The sequence below is a fragment of the Ciconia boyciana genome, chromosome 1, assembly GCF_034638445.1.
Source record: "Ciconia boyciana chromosome 1, ASM3463844v1, whole genome shotgun sequence".
NCBI classification, from domain to species: Eukaryota; Metazoa; Chordata; class Aves; order Ciconiiformes; family Ciconiidae; genus Ciconia; species Ciconia boyciana.
Window position 1 is genome coordinate 135,141,249 of NC_132934.1, and position 15,528 is coordinate 135,156,776.

Here is a 15,528-nt window from a genome sequence, read left to right on the forward strand (position 1 = left end):
AAGCCAAAATATTCTCTGCTATTTCTTTTAATATTCCTGCAGGTCTGCAAACTCCACATATGGGCAATAATCTGTCCAGGCCAGTAGGCTGCAGAACTACAGCAGACTATACAATGAAAGCACATCTGACATCCTCTTGGAAATGTATAGCATGCAACCAGCAAATATTGCAGCACCGTTTCATAAGATGACCTGTTAAAAACTACTCACGTATTCCCCCGGTCCTCAGCAATTCCACCAGTTCCACTACCCTGTGCAAAATTAATAAAAGTGTACCAAGCCAGTTACGTAAACGTTGGTATCTATGTCTCAAGTAATTTACCTGCCATTCTATACGGAATTATTAAAAAAAAAAATGCATAGAAAATGCTAAGCAAATGCCGCAGAACACAGAAATAGCCCAGCAAGCCTAGGTGTTGAGGGAATGCTGCCATGTCCATGGCAAGCAACAAAAAAATGTTCAGCAGGGTTGGGTTTATTGGTCTGGGCTTAGTGCAGTGTTGATGTTATTTCAGGAGGGGAAGGAGGGGCTTGTTATATGAGAACAAGCTTAGTTTGTACGTTCCAACATAAACATATTCTACATCAAAGGTAGAACACTGTATATTCCTGGAATGCACAAGACTGCCATAAGATTGCCTCTCATTTGCAGCATGAAGTGCAAGACAATCTACAAGTTAGCTGAAAGTGTGACAAACGGTGCTGGTTATCCAAAACATGCAGATCACGAGTTCCCACTACAGCATCCCGATAGCGGGAACAATCCCACCCAGAAGGTGCAAGAGGAGTATTTGTCTACAATGCTGGATATAATCCGAGTGAGTCATGCCTTCCCCTAAGTCCTGACGTTCCTACAAATGTACTTTATTCACTGCAAAGCAAAAGCTATCATTTGTACAGGGCTATGCAGCATACATATGTTGCATATCAGGATAAAACACAGCCAAGCCTATTTAGAAGTGAACCGCCAGAGACATGCTGTCATTAAATAAATCCCAAACTGCACGTCACAGAGAACAAGAAAGTCCAAGACACTGCTACACTGCTACAGCTCAAGATTTTCTGTTGACAGCAGGGTATTGGTTAAGTGTGATTTATACTGGGGAGATAATAATTGCTGGGTAAATACAAAGAAATAGTGGATGAGCAGTGAGGAAAATAAACACGATCTCATTTCAAGAAATTCTGAATGGATGTTTGCATCAAACTGAGGTGTGCTTTTCTGATCTGCATGTTTGATGAAAATGATGCTTTATTCCAAACAGGCTACTGAGACTATGCAATGACAGCAAATATATTGGAGAATGACAAATGCTGAGGCTGCTACGTTACTTTTCCAATGGGCAATTTTGAGTTTTTGTGCAAACTTGATTTTCTTTAAACAATTTTCTGAGATGGTCATTCACAGTAATACCTACTTGCTGAGTTGTGCTATGAACATCCATCAGCTCTGCATAATGTATGAGAGACATAAGCATCAACAAGCCAGCTAATTCTTTGCAGAGTAATAAATCAGCATACATGTCTTCAAACTGAAAATTAATAAGTGCATATAATTCTTCATAAGTATATCTGGCAATTTGAAGCATGATGCAGCACACACAATTGAGGATGCAGGAGACAGATTTCTTTTTTTTACTGAAATGAAAATGCAATACTTCATGCTTAGGTTTGAAAGAAGTATAGCTTAATAAAATAAAGCTTATGATTCAAGTCACTCTTTTACTTCAAAACTAATTTATTGTACATTTTACACATACTGCAAGTGATGAACAATGGCCTTGGATAATTACTTTCCTTACAAAGTGTGGGAATCAAAGGATATGTTTTAGATGTGTGGTCACAGATATGACCACGCTGATGAATTGCAAATAACCAAACGAAGAGTCGATGATGTGCCTTCTTTGATAGCTGTACTGTTTATAAATTGTCTTTTCCATGACAATCTCAATGGGAGAAAAGCACTCAATAATAGGATTTTTGGTGCGTGGATTTAAATTAAAAGAAAATGTGGCTGTGTGCAAGTATAATTGCTAACAAGGAGAAAAGAACCATGCTGGTCACTTACCAACTATTTTGATACATAAGCGTGACAGGTTTTGTTCACCAAAGCTAGTACTAGTCCTGGCAGCCCATTAGAATCCAACTTGATTTGCAGATCCTAAACAGGGTCTGCAAAAATTTGCCAAGGGTTGGGGAGCAATTCCTCTCTTCACTTATAGGACAACCAAGCCCTACATGACATCATTGAAGGACAATTTTGTTTATCGTTTTCCAAAACTAATTCACATTTTCTCCATCATACTACAGGTAAGCTGTGGCAACAAATACTGCTGTTTACAGCAAAAGGCACAAAAAGCGTCCCACCCAAATGCTCATACAGGCTTGATCTTCACAGAGCTATGTGATCACCCTTCAGTGAGAGCTAACAGAGGCCACTTAAAGCCAGGAAGCCTGACAGAGATTTCCTTTATCCAGTATCTGATGTTTGAGTGATCAATGCTCTGTAACAACACACAGACTCTGAAAGGTTCAGTCTTCACTCTCCAACATTTTAGGAAGGCCTCAGCACTTTGTAGGAGTAGACACATACTTGGCAGCAAATACCAAAACAACGAGTGAGCGTTGCCAAAGGCAAGCTGGTAACACATCTTGTATGATCAAGGCTCTATGTCTGTGTTAACACACTCACTCCTGCACTCCTCTGTAGCGGATTATTTTACAGCTTCCAATTAATTTAACAAGATTCCCATTTTGAATAAGGAAGCCATGCATAGCTTTAATTCCAATTTGTGCAGGTTTAAGGGGAAGATTAATATATAGTTATTTAACTTCTTCACCAAAAGATGTCTCTTTTTCAACACTCTGGCCAAAAAAGTAACGGTTCATTAGGGAAGGCTTCCTGTTTGAGGAGCTGGCTGCCTACCTCAGCCTTCTTCCCCAATTCCCATGCTACAACCTTCAGCTGCTATTACCAGCCTCTGGCTCTCCAGCCTCTCCTAGACATAAACATTTTCCATAACTGGACTCCTTGTTTGAAAAACTGGAGTCTAGACCATAGAAGGCTCAGCCCATGAAGAGCGTCCTCACAGAGGGAAATTAAAAAAACGCCGACTCTTATTTGGCTGTGTGTTCCCGTCTGTCTCCTGCCACTATCTCTAGCTGAGCACAGTGAGCTCCACTACAGAGCCAATTTCCTCCCCTTCTGGGACTGAAGGCATATGAGCCTTCATGATACAGGATTCATCTCCCTCGGTTTAATACTGAAGCAAGAATTCATCTTAAGACTCCAAGTCACAACGTGGTAAGAAAACCCATGCAATTTGGAGGCAAAAATTTCCTTTGAATCTTTAGGGGGATTCGGGAGAATCTAACCTGATTCCTAACTGCCTCTATTTCCATTATTCTGCTGGAAAGTGTTATTAGTGGCCAGAAAGATCTACCCTGGTTAAGGCTGTTACCTGTCGCAAGCACTGTTCATTTAAGGTGAATAGAAAGCAGTTATATTAAACGGTCTTTTGGTTAGTGATAGCTGGAAGGAGAGAACAGAAAGGCTGGGCAGGCATGGTGGTGAAGCTGTATGTTTGATTTGTATCTGACTGCTTAAACGAAGCTGTGTCACTCACCACAGTAGTCAGACAATACCACTGACCCTATTAGACAACAACAGAATTTAAAACTCTCTTAAGACAGACTGATACTATGTGACTGAGGATTCAGCAATGCAGTTCAGTATCTTCCATGCCCTAATTGCCACTAACAAATAGTTCAAACATGCATTTCTTCTAGAAAATTAAGCAACATTCTGTTACCTTCAGCACCATTGCTGAAAAACAGTAACTATTCAGCTGTGGCCTCTGTAACCGTTTTTACTTACAGATTTCTAGTTGTAAAGTGGGATTAATATCTAAGTCTTTAATATAATTTAGGACTTATTAGCTAAGACATACTAAATACAGGTCAACTGCCATTCTTTGCTGCTAAATGTAAGTTTATTTCAAACACAGACAGGCCGCCTGGCAGCTGCTAGATCTCCAAGAAATTTCTATTTTACCGCCAAAGCCCCAAACCTCCATGTACCGCGGAGCACAGATCAGAGAAATACGCTGCCGCAGTGAGAGCCTCCGCAGCCCCTGTGCCAGGGGCTGAGCCCCGCACCGCAGCAGCCCTGTACGGCTGGCTGCAGCACTGCGCACCCCTGGTCCCCTCTGGGTTCCCCAAAGTCTGTGGGATGTAGCTGCCTCCGCTCGTTTCCACGAGGCTAATCTCTAGTCTTCATTTGTGCCGGGATCATTTTTTAATGTTAAAGATGTGGGCTGTTCTTTCCTCTTTTAGTGGCTAAATTATTCTAATTTCTGACTGGTGGAAAGGGATATCTTGCATTTTGTATTGTGGACACTTCCGTGTAAGTAATTTGTTCTCATTTCCCTCTCATTGACTGCGCGTGTCCCTCCTTTCTGAATGCACTCTGGGTTCTGTTCGTGAAAACTAACAAATTATTTAAGTAATAATAACACTATTCCTATTGCCCAATTTCTACTTCCAGTGGGCAATGACTGACGTCCTATTTGCTAAATCTGCCTTACAGCAGCAGTAACAGGCAGGATAGGTTAGAGAGGAGGGCCAGAATAATGTTTTTCTTCTTCACCCACTGCCGAGTGTTCTGGGGATTTTATTCAACACCTCTAGAATTTTTAATTTTTATTTTATCCCTCTGCAAGGAAGACGAGTGTAAATGATGCTGGTGGGTAGCATTTTGGCACTCTGATCCTCCCCAGCAGCACTGAAGGGGAGTGCCTCCCAATTTGGCTGGTGGCGGCACCACGTTCGCGCCACCACCGTCCCTCTTCTCACCTGGGGGGGGGACGGGACGGAGCGCCGGTGCTCTCTGCGGCAAGCCTGCCTGCCCCCGGGGGCACCGTGTGGCCGGCGGGGGCCGTCCAAGCAGAGAAACTTGTTATTAACCCCGCTGTGGCGTGCGTGGCTCCGCACAGCTTGTGTAGCAGCCTCTCAGCGGCACTGACGCCCGCCTGCTAAGCTGGGGTTTGGGGGCAACGGCAAATCTGGAGAGCAGATCACGCGCATCGAATCCCCACGACTAAAGCGTACCCCAGGCCGGAGGCTCTGCGGTACGAGCCGAGCTTGCTGCCGCTACCGTGCGGCAGTCTCTGGAACGGGCGGGCAGGTTGCTCCCTAGCACCTTTGGACGGGACGAAGCGGCACAAGGCCCGTCCGCCAGCTCCCACCGCGCTACGCTCGGCGGAGCTGCTTTACCTACAGCCCCACCTCGCGGCAACGGCGCGGCCAGGCCGACCTACCCTCCCCCTGCCCGCAAACCCCGCGCGTCTGCGGCCGCATGGCTCCTCCTCGCCCCCTCCGCTCCGCCCCACCCCGTCATCCCGGGGCCGCCGCACGGACGCGCCCGGGCGTAGCGTCAGCCCCCTCGGGGCCGAGTTCGGGCGCTCTCGGGGCCGGGAAGGCCCCGCGGCACCGGCACACCCCACCCTTGCGCCTCTCTCTCCCCGCCCGCCAGCGCTTCCAGAGGGCTCCTGCGCGCTCCCGGCCGTTAGGGCCCCGCCCCGCGTGGGCTCAGCGCGCGCCAGCGCCTGATTGGAGAGCCGCGGCCGCCCCGCGCGCGCGCGCGCGCCCTCGGGGCTCTTCCGCCCACTCCATTGGCTGCCAATGTGAGCGGTGGTGCTGCGGGTCCGCTGGCAGCGCATGCGCGGTGCCGCGAGGCGCGGGTTGGAAGTCGGCAAGCCCGCGCGTGGCGGGGCGGTGGCAGCAGCGCCGTTGGGGCCTCCGGGGCTCTCACCGGCGGCCCTCGCTCCCGCCCGCCCTCCTCTTCCCCTTCGGCGCCGTTAGCCGTCGCTTCCTGCGCCGCGTCTCGCCTGCGCGCGCACACGCACACAAAATGGCGAGCAAGGAAGGTAGGAAACCCCCTCTTCCCTCTCCCCGGCTGGGCGGTGGGGAGACGCCTGTGCCGGGGGGGGGGGCGGCGTGGCGTGGCGTGGCGTGGCGTGGCGTGGCGTGGCGTGGCTGAGGCGCTTCGGGCTTCCTCTCCAAGGAGCTTCCGACGGGGTGGTAGCGGGAGTGGGGCGGTTGCAGTTATCCTCGCACCGGCCGCCCCTGAGGGCGCTTCGGGACCCCCTGTCCTACCCCGCCCCCTCCCTGGTATAGCCCCGGCCCGTGGCGGCACCCCCTTTCCCCCCCCTTGGCGGCACCCCCTTCCCCCCCGTCCGCGCCCCGGTTCAGCGGCGGCAGGCACCGAGTCCCTGGTTCATCTCTCTCTCTTCCCGTAGTGCTGGAGGACACGGTGGAGGAGCGCGTCATCAGCGAGGAGTACAAGATCTGGAAGAAAAACACCCCTTTCTTGTACGACCTGGTGATGACACATGCTCTGGAGTGGCCCAGCCTCACCGTGCAGTGGTTGCCTGATGTGACCAGGTGAGAGAAGGGGAGAGAGGCCTGGAAGGTGCCACGGAGGCACAGGGCTCAGCTCCTGATTTGCTTAGTTTGCAAAGGGGGAGCTGAGGCTGTGTGCTATTGCTTGTTTCACTGCTCTTTCTATCTCTGTTAATCATGTCTGCTAAGTAACTTGAGGAAGAAAACATGCAAGACAAGAATCATTTGGGTTAGGCTCCTCTTTGTGAGCTTGTAACACTTTATTTTGCTTACAACTTTAAAAACCCTTTGGGTATGCAGAAGCTTTGAGGAAAAAAGTCACAAGTTGATACTTTACAGAGCTCTAGCTTAGCCTGGCAGAAGGCATCGTGAGGTGTGAGGAGAGAAATCTTTCTCAACTTATTGATATATAAGAGACCTAACATGCTTCTATAGTTAATTCTGATCAGAGAAACCTACGTACTAAATTTGCTTTTTCTTGAAGACTGTTTCTGCTCATGTGTATCACAGAGTACTATTCTGTAGAAGCTATAGTATCTGTCTCTTTTTTTTTTTTTTTAAGTCTGGGCTTATTTAAGAGGATATTGTTCTAAGACTGGTGCTTCATGTCCAGGCTCTGTCCCTGGCTCACTGTTGATTTCACATATTTTGATTTTCCCATTCTTCCACCATCCCCTGAAAATTGTGGGCTCACTGGTTAATTTCTTAAAGAATTTTGAAGATGGGGGTAGATTCTGTTCTTGTGCCAGCTACTGTAGAACTTAAACTGTTGCAGTAACCACTCGGGGCTCCATTGAGGTAGTGGACAGGGACTAGGTCTGTCATGTTGTTGCAAACTGGATACAGCTAGGTTTTAAAATATCTTATGTGTAAAGTTCACACAGTAATCGGAGGATGGTCTCTTTCCTCTTTAAAATTCCACCTTACATAAGTGATGTTATACTTGGCGGTTAGATGATCACTTAATTTTGTATACCAGAATGTTTGGGGAAGATGTTGAGAGATGTGAGCTAACTAGTCATGGCATGGAGAAAATGAAGTGGGGATTTGAGGGTGTGGAGCCCTTATGAGGAACACTTCTGCTTGCCTCGTATTTTGCAGATTGACTTAATATTCAGTTTAAAACCTGGTATTTCCAATTATCCAGTGTCAAAATATGTAAGCCATTTAAGGCAAGGACTGTCTCTTTGTATGGCACCTGACATGACGGGTTCTGATTGCAAGTTCTGATGCACCTGTTCCTGATGCAAGTAAGTGCGTGTGCATTGTGTGTTTTTTGTTTTGTTTCGTATTTTTCTTTCCCCCTCAAAATGTATGATGATGCCTTGGAAGTGGTATAGTCATACCTACATTGGTTTATGATTGTCCAAATGATTCCTGTTTGCTTGCATTCAGACAGCATAATTAGTTTGCTGCTTTCAAGAATGCAGAAGTTGCTTGGTTTTGACTGTTCAAATTTTTCCTTTCAGAGATAAATGGTACTGTCTGTTGAGTTTTCACTTATTATTAAATGTTGCATTTAACCACCAGAAGAGAAATTTGATTCTAGTTAGCTAGGATTTGTGCAGTGTTTAAAAATGAGCTTCTGAAATAAAATAATAACTGGTAAAAGCTTCTAAGAGAAGTAAGTAAAATAGGTTGCCACTTGTTCTCAGTATTTGTGTTTTATGGAAAGTAGTATTGATTGTTTTCTAAATCAATACTGTGCAACTGCTAGGGGAATTAAAGACAGAAGTAGGTATTAGTGTCACCTTTAATGACTGTGCAAATTGTAATTGTCCCTTTCAAGCCATAGTGGCAATGTTTACTGACTTGTATTGTCACTCTAGCCTTGCTGGTTGTGTCTTTGGCTTGCTTACATCAGAGTCTAGTTCACTTTATTGCACAAGTCTCTTGCGACAAAGGAAAGGATCTCTTACGCGAGTCTCTTTTCTAGCTCCCTGAAGAAGTTTGGATCTTGAGTGTTATTGATGCTAGCTATCAAACTTCTGGAGCTGAGCACGTAATTTTATTCCATGCATTTATTATTCTAAACAGGCCGGAAGGAAAGGATTATGCTCTACACTGGCTGGTTTTGGGAACACACACATCTGATGAACAGAACCACCTGGTTGTTGCAAGAGTCCAGATTCCCAATGATGATCAGTTTGATGCTTCTCAATATGACAGTGAGAAAGGAGGTGGGCATGCATGCATTCTTAGATCATGTTTTGGCAGTAGCGTTACAAAGTGTTCTGTCTACTGGTATTCTAACTTTCTGTTATTCTAACTTTCTGTTAAATACTAAAGCTGACATATACTTATCAGTTCATGCTAATTCTAGATCATTAATTGTGACTAAAAAGAGGAAAGTTCTTATTTCAGAAGAACTCAGGTAACATTATGATATACAATCCCTACTAACATTTCTACCAGCTCTATCAGTTGTGGTGAAAACTGATACACATCTACCTCAAATACAGACTAAAGCTCTGCCAGACTTTGTACCATAGAGGATTCGAAATATCTAAAGTGTTAATCCTGTTGTGTCACATGGTGCTAGTCTTTCATAGGCTTTATTCTGTTATGATAAGATGCTTAACCACTGTTTCTTGGAGTGGGGGAGATGGCATGAAATGCTGTTTCACCCATTTAAAATAGTTGATGTGATAAACTGACTTTTTTCTGACAAATGTAGAGTTTGGTGGCTTTGGATCTGTGACTGGCAAAATTGAAACGGAGATTAAAATTAACCATGAAGGTGAAGTAAACCGTGCTCGTTACATGCCACAGAATCCCTGCATCATTGCTACAAAAACACCGTCTGCTGATGTGTTGGTATTTGACTACACTAAACATCCTTCAAAACCAGGTGGGTCAGATTCCGTGAAGTTAAGCAAAATGCCTCTTGTCATTGAGGGGTAAACTTGTATTTAACTGTAATTGGGAGGAGAGGTGATGGGTTCTGGAATCCAAATAAGAAGGCCCATGTCTTCATTGACTTTAACTGCCTGGTTATGTTCAGTATCATAAGAGAATCTTGATAGAAGCAGCACTTTCCTAAGAGGCTGATGTATAAAATATGATTATTGCAACGAAAACAAAGTTCTTAGGTGGTAATGATGCTTTTATGGATTGATGTGCAAGGTGAAGCTAAATGGAAGGAATTTCCTCTCTTTCAGATCCAAGTGGAGAGTGTAATCCTGACCTTAGATTAAGAGGGCACCAGAAGGAAGGCTATGGCTTATCATGGAACTCAAATTTGAGTGGACATCTTCTCAGTGCATCAGATGATCATGTAAGAAACACATCTTTTCCCCTATCTAAAAAAAAAGACCCAACCAGACAACCCCTCCTAATTTATGCTATAATACATAATTAGAGAAAAACTGGGTTAGTGTAGCTGTATATTGTTATGTGGGGAAGCTCTCACATATTGTAATTATATTTGTAAAGGCTGTCAGTTGACTTCAGGCTGTAATCAACAACCAGTTCTTTGTAACGTTCTTGATGAAGAACAGAATGTTTTTCTAGTCGTCTGCTGGAAGAAATTGTTGTATAACGACCCTTTAAACTGGCTTTGGTCTGAGACCATAAATTAGACTCTCAAAGATCAATTGAACTAATAGCTTATAAATTTCATTGTGGGCTTTAAAAGCATAAATTGCTTTTGTGACCTTATAAATAATCCTTGGGCCTTGAATTTGCAGAAAACTCATTGATAACTTAGCTCACATCTCACTTATGGCATATTAAGTGTTCCTTTTCAAAAACGAAGAACTGTTTCAGGAGTATCATCTCTTTGTTCATATGTAGAATGTGATTATTTATTTATTTGAAAGATAATACAGTCAGAGTCCATGTAACAATAGAATATGACTCTTATTTACAGACTGTGTGTTTATGGGACGTAAGCGCTGGACCAAAAGAAGGCAAAATTGTTGATGCGAAAGCAATCTTTACTGGGCACTCTGCAGTAGTAGAAGACGTGGCATGGCATCTGCTCCACGAATCTCTGTTTGGATCCGTGGCGGATGATCAGAAGCTTATGATGTAAGTGGTTGGGGTTAAGCAGTTTCTGGATAGTACCTGCTGTGTGCTGTCAGTGGACCAGTCCAGAGCACTTGGATTAAAAAATCTGCATTCTGGAATGATCTCATGTAGCTCGTTAGTGCAATCAGCTATAGTAATGCTGCAGAATAATGACTGAAATCTGCATGTCATTTAATGTGTTCGCATCATTTGAAAATGAGATGTAATTAATATGTGTGTCAGCTTCCTAGTGCGAACGGCTCATGTACAGCAGACACAAAATACTGGAAGGTTATGGAATAAAAACTGTAGCTTCAGACTTAGGTTTAGTAATAATGTAGTCTCTTAAACTAATGTGTAGTGTAGTGAAAAAGAACCTCCTGTGAAAACTTACGTATGTTCACTCTCGCTCTCTCCTCCCTGCCCCTCTCCCTCCCCCAAACCCTTCATTGCAACAGTTGGGACACAAGATCTAATACCACGTCCAAGCCAAGTCATTCTGTAGATGCTCATACAGCCGAGGTCAACTGCCTGTCCTTCAATCCTTACAGCGAGTTCATTCTAGCAACTGGTTCTGCTGACAAGGTTTTTACTTGTGTATACTTTTAAATTCATAAGTATTCTAGATGATAGTTCTATAGCCATTATGGTAAAAACAATTTCTTTTTACTTATCCCAGACGGTGGCTCTATGGGATCTTCGAAACTTAAAATTGAAACTCCATTCTTTTGAGTCTCATAAAGATGAAATTTTTCAGGTGGGTGAACTTTTCTCACAAGCTGTAGAAAAAAAACTAGAAGAGTACTGACTTGGACAAGAACATGTAGATTTTCATATGGTGACCAACCACAATAAATCAGTCTGTTAAACATTAAATAGTGAATTTTGGTTCAACAAATACATGCAATACCACATAGTTTCTTTCTGCCTTTCCCCACTTGACTCTGAAGCAAGTAGTCAACAACTTACTGCTGAAAAGATGCTGGGAGTTTGCAAGTACCTTCAGGACAGGTAGAAGGTTTCTCTAAAAGGTCCTACTGTAGAGAGGGCTTGGCTTCAAATCTAATATTGTGAACTCTGCCTATTTAGTAGGTACCAGTAACAGTGAATTTTAGACAATAAAATTTCATTATATAGTAAATTTGTCACAGTGAAATAATGTTGGCTGTTCAGTTTGAGAAATCTTAAGCACTCTATTTGAGCTATAGGATATCCTTTGCGCTGGAAGAAATTATTGAATATAGTTGTTGAAAATTAGTGGCCAGGTGCTGGTGATGGTTATTCAGGATGTGCTTTAGAAATCAGTAACTGCTCAGTCAAGTTGTTTTCTTTCTACAGGTTCACTGGTCTCCTCATAATGAAACGATTCTTGCTTCAAGTGGTACTGATCGTCGGCTTAATGTATGGGATCTAAGGTGAAGAGCAATTCCTTTCTTTTAGTATATATGAACAGATGGTAAAAAAAAAAAAAAGGCTGCGGACCTACTTTATTTGGTAGACCTGATGTGCGCTGTTCCCTAGCCTTCCTTGCTTGCTTAACTCAGACCTGGTCTTTCAGGTATAGCGTTGAAGCAGCACAATACTTCTAATATTACTTCTCTGTGAGGATTTCTTGCTGATAGAATTGTTTTCTGTTGTCTTTAGTAATAAGTGATTTCTGCCTCCATGTGCTTCACAAATTAGATTCTATTTCAGTAATGATAACGCCAAACAGTTGATGCTCTATACATGAGGCTTATAGTTACTTGACAGAGAGAAAAGCCAATAGCAAAAGCAAATACTGGAAACAAAGGCTAGGAACTGTTAAGTTAAGCTGCTATAAGATGCAATCTTCATTATTAATAAAAATTATAAATACTTTCTTACAGTAAAATTGGAGAAGAGCAGTCTGCAGAGGATGCAGAAGATGGGCCTCCTGAGCTGCTGGTACGCTTTTGTTCAGGTTTCAGTCTGCTGACATGCTACGTGGCGGTATGGTGCCTTATGACTGCGCTACTAAAACTGCAGCAGTTCATGAATCTTTTCACGTCCCTGGTTTCCAATCCATTGCTCTAACTTGCAGTAGACTACTTCTGTTCAATTCTGAAGGTAGTGATTTTTTTTTTTTCCAAAGCTGTCCTGGACGTGACTTACACATCTTTATTGTGAAACATATTTACAGTTTGGCCATGTGCTTGTCGGTACTCTTTTACAACTAGACGCATGTAAAGCCAAGGCCTCAAAATTTGTCTTGCATTAGACCAGTTAGGTCCCATGTAGCTAACCTTACTGATGTAGAAAGTACGAAGGCTTATGTTTTGTTTTGCTTCCTTAGGAAACAAACAATTACAAATGCTTATAGTTTGGTTTCCCTATTTACTGTGTAAGTAAGTGCTCATATAATTAGAAGAGGTAATGGATATAAAATATGGCTGGATTTCACAGCCCAACCTTGTGTGAAGTAGCACCATTTTGAGGATGTCAGTCAGTTGTTGCTATAATAATACAAACTGTCGTCTTAAATGCTGTCTCAGCAATTGCATCTGCGTCCGTAAGCAATCAGTGGAACGCGCTGTTTCACACAGGCCTTCTTTATGTCTGTATTGTGAATCTCTAGTAGCGAGGTTTTCTTCTTTGTGTAGTCATCAGCGTGATGAATTTAACTTCTAAATCTTGGGTTTTAACAGATTTCTCTCTAGAGATGAAATGGCTTACTGAAGCTTGTGGGTTTTTTAACAGTTCATTCATGGAGGACACACTGCCAAAATTTCAGACTTCAGCTGGAATCCTAATGAGCCTTGGGTAATCTGTTCTGTATCAGAGGACAACATAATGCAGATATGGCAAATGGTGAGTGTCACAACAGCCCTTGAGTTGCTCTGAAGCTTGTTGTATAAATGAAACTGAAATGGCTTGTTCTTCTTAGGGCAGCTTGTGCCTTCAGTGACTGAAAGTAGTCTATCCCCTGTGCTTCTCACACAGTTTGATTGGAGAGTAAGAGTTTTGAAAGAAAACAAAGACTAAACCAACCTGAAAAAATGCAACTGCTAGCTAATTCTTGACTCCAAGTCTTAGGTACTAGTCAATATTAAGAATGAATGTGGCAGTTGCGAACTTATATCCAATACTAGCCAAGACTTACTCTTCCTCCCCTCCCCTGCATGTTGACTGGGAAGCAAGATGCCTTTTAACAGTTAGTTTTAACAGTTAGCAAGATGCCTGTGAACAGTTAGTTCCTATTATTTTACATTACAGGAATTTGATCAGTTATCTTATAAATGTGGAATAAAGTCACTTGGAAATAATTTAAGTTTAAAAAAATGTCATGGACTTAAATGTGCGTCACAGGTCAGGCTTTTGGTTTTTTTATACCCGTTCTTTAACTTGTTTTGTGTGATCAGATAGAAGTTGAAGTAAGTCTGAATAAAATGTTCATGGTAAGGCTAATGGTTAAATGGCTAATGCTTATGCTGCTGAAATAAAACAATGCAAGAAGACAACTGCTGAAGTCTAGCCACTGTGTGCACATCCCTAAATTTGGCTGCCCTTTAAGAAAAGGCAGGGAGAAGGTCCCTTTAAGGAGGGGATGATGTCTGTGCCTTCTTGGTATTATTATGTTTTTTCTATATAAAGTGCACAAGATTGTTTAAAAAGAATTGTGTCTACCACTTGTAATGTAATATTTTGTGTCTTTAGGCAGAAAACATTTACAATGATGAAGAACCAGATATAGCAGCAGCCGAACTGGAGGGTCAAGGAACATAACTTTTCTTCCTTAAGGAAGTACTGGGTGTGACATAGTAATATAATTTGACTGCTATATACATTAAAAAAAAAAACAAAACCCAAAACCCCCCAAAAAAACCAAGCACTGGGCAGAAGCATTACATCAAAATGAGAATATTCTTAATTGGGCCCAAAAAGCTTGTATAGTCAAGTTGTCATGGGATACTCTTGGTTATTTGGGCACTTGGAGCCATTGTATACTGTACAGCAATTAGCTTTTAGGGAAAATAAGAATGACTTAATACCTATGTCTATATTTTTAAACAAACTTAGTGGGTTCCTGTAAATAAAACAGTCAAATCCTCACTCTTCCCACACAGAAAATGCATGCAAAAAAAAAAAAGTTTTTATTGATATGTAAAAAGAGCTTTTCACTTTTACACAACACTTTTGGATTGGCTTTGCATAAATAAACTTTATTAAATAAAATGTTTGGTGTGTTTAACGTCCATTGACATGAGGTGAATGCCTTGCCTGAATATAATTCAATTTCTGCATGGTAATAAAGATATGTAGTTCTTAGTATATAACTTACTCTGCAGTTAAAGGTCTGGGGAGATGGGAGTTGTCTTGATGTGAAAAACTTGGAATAGATAACTTGGATCCTTCACGAACAGAATGGGTATAGAAAGAGGTTTGGGGAATACAGGGGGATGACCAGTCACACTCCTGTAAAGCTCAAGTATAAATCTTGAGCAGACTCAAGTAACTCTTGAGTTGGGTTTTGGTTTGGGGGGGGAAGGTTGGGGTTGGGGAGGGGTGGGAGTGGTGGTGGAAGCACTGTCCTTTAACATTTTCTTGTCTTGGGCGCTAAGATGGCAGTGGGGCCTTAGTGAATTGGTGGGGTCTGTGTTTAGTTAGAACCCTCCTGTAGCTTTTTTTGATTAAAATGATGTGAGATAATCAGGCAGGTGTCTGAAATACATTAATATCTGCACAAATACAAGACAAATGTACAGTTTGCTTCTAAACCTCTGGCTGACTGAAAAGCTGGAGAATTTGGACCATGTAGAAGTAAAATATCTCTGTATTTATCATGGTTCTACAGACAAGTTATGGATCACCTTGGGAGCTGTCAGTCAGACAAATCTAAGTCAGTGTCTCACTTGAGTTTAAATTAAAGCTTTTAGTTACTTAAGACAGGCCTCAATTAAATGAATCGTTGTCTGTCCCGATCTTTCTGCTCAAACTGAAAAAAATACTTTGGTGACTGATACTGAAACTGTGATTTTTGAGGTTGAAAATGTTACTTCCCTTGATGTGTATCTTGCCCTTGTCTTCACTTGAATTTTAACAATAGTAGGCTGCTGGGCTGAAGCTGCATATCTTAAGGTACTTGTACTGGGTCTG

At 42.7% G+C, this 15,528-nt stretch overlaps 1 protein-coding gene across 1 annotated transcript; it reads left to right on the forward strand.

Annotated features, from left to right (window-relative positions):
• Nucleotides 1-5,665: 5,665 nt before the first annotated feature.
• On the forward strand, nt 5,666-14,627 carry RBBP7 (RB binding protein 7, chromatin remodeling factor). The gene is made up of 12 exons (XM_072849257.1): nt 5,666-5,927; nt 6,300-6,444; nt 8,440-8,582; nt 9,080-9,253; nt 9,564-9,679; nt 10,274-10,434; nt 10,872-10,998; nt 11,093-11,170; nt 11,752-11,828; nt 12,282-12,339; nt 13,132-13,242; nt 14,089-14,627. The coding sequence occupies exons 1-12, from the start codon at nt 5,912-5,914 to the stop codon at nt 14,155-14,157; spliced, it is 1,275 nt and encodes a 424-aa protein (XP_072705358.1). The 5' UTR covers nt 5,666-5,911; the 3' UTR covers nt 14,158-14,627.
• The last annotated feature ends 901 nt before the right edge of the window (nt 14,628-15,528 follow it).

Coding starts and splice junctions, on each gene's coding strand:
- RBBP7 (XM_072849257.1), top strand. Junction 10,999..11,092: donor CAACTGGTTCTGCTGACAAG/GTTTTTACTTGT, acceptor TACTTATCCCAG/ACGGTGGCTCTATGGGATCT. Junction 11,829..12,281: donor CTTAATGTATGGGATCTAAG/GTGAAGAGCAAT, acceptor ACTTTCTTACAG/TAAAATTGGAGAAGAGCAGT.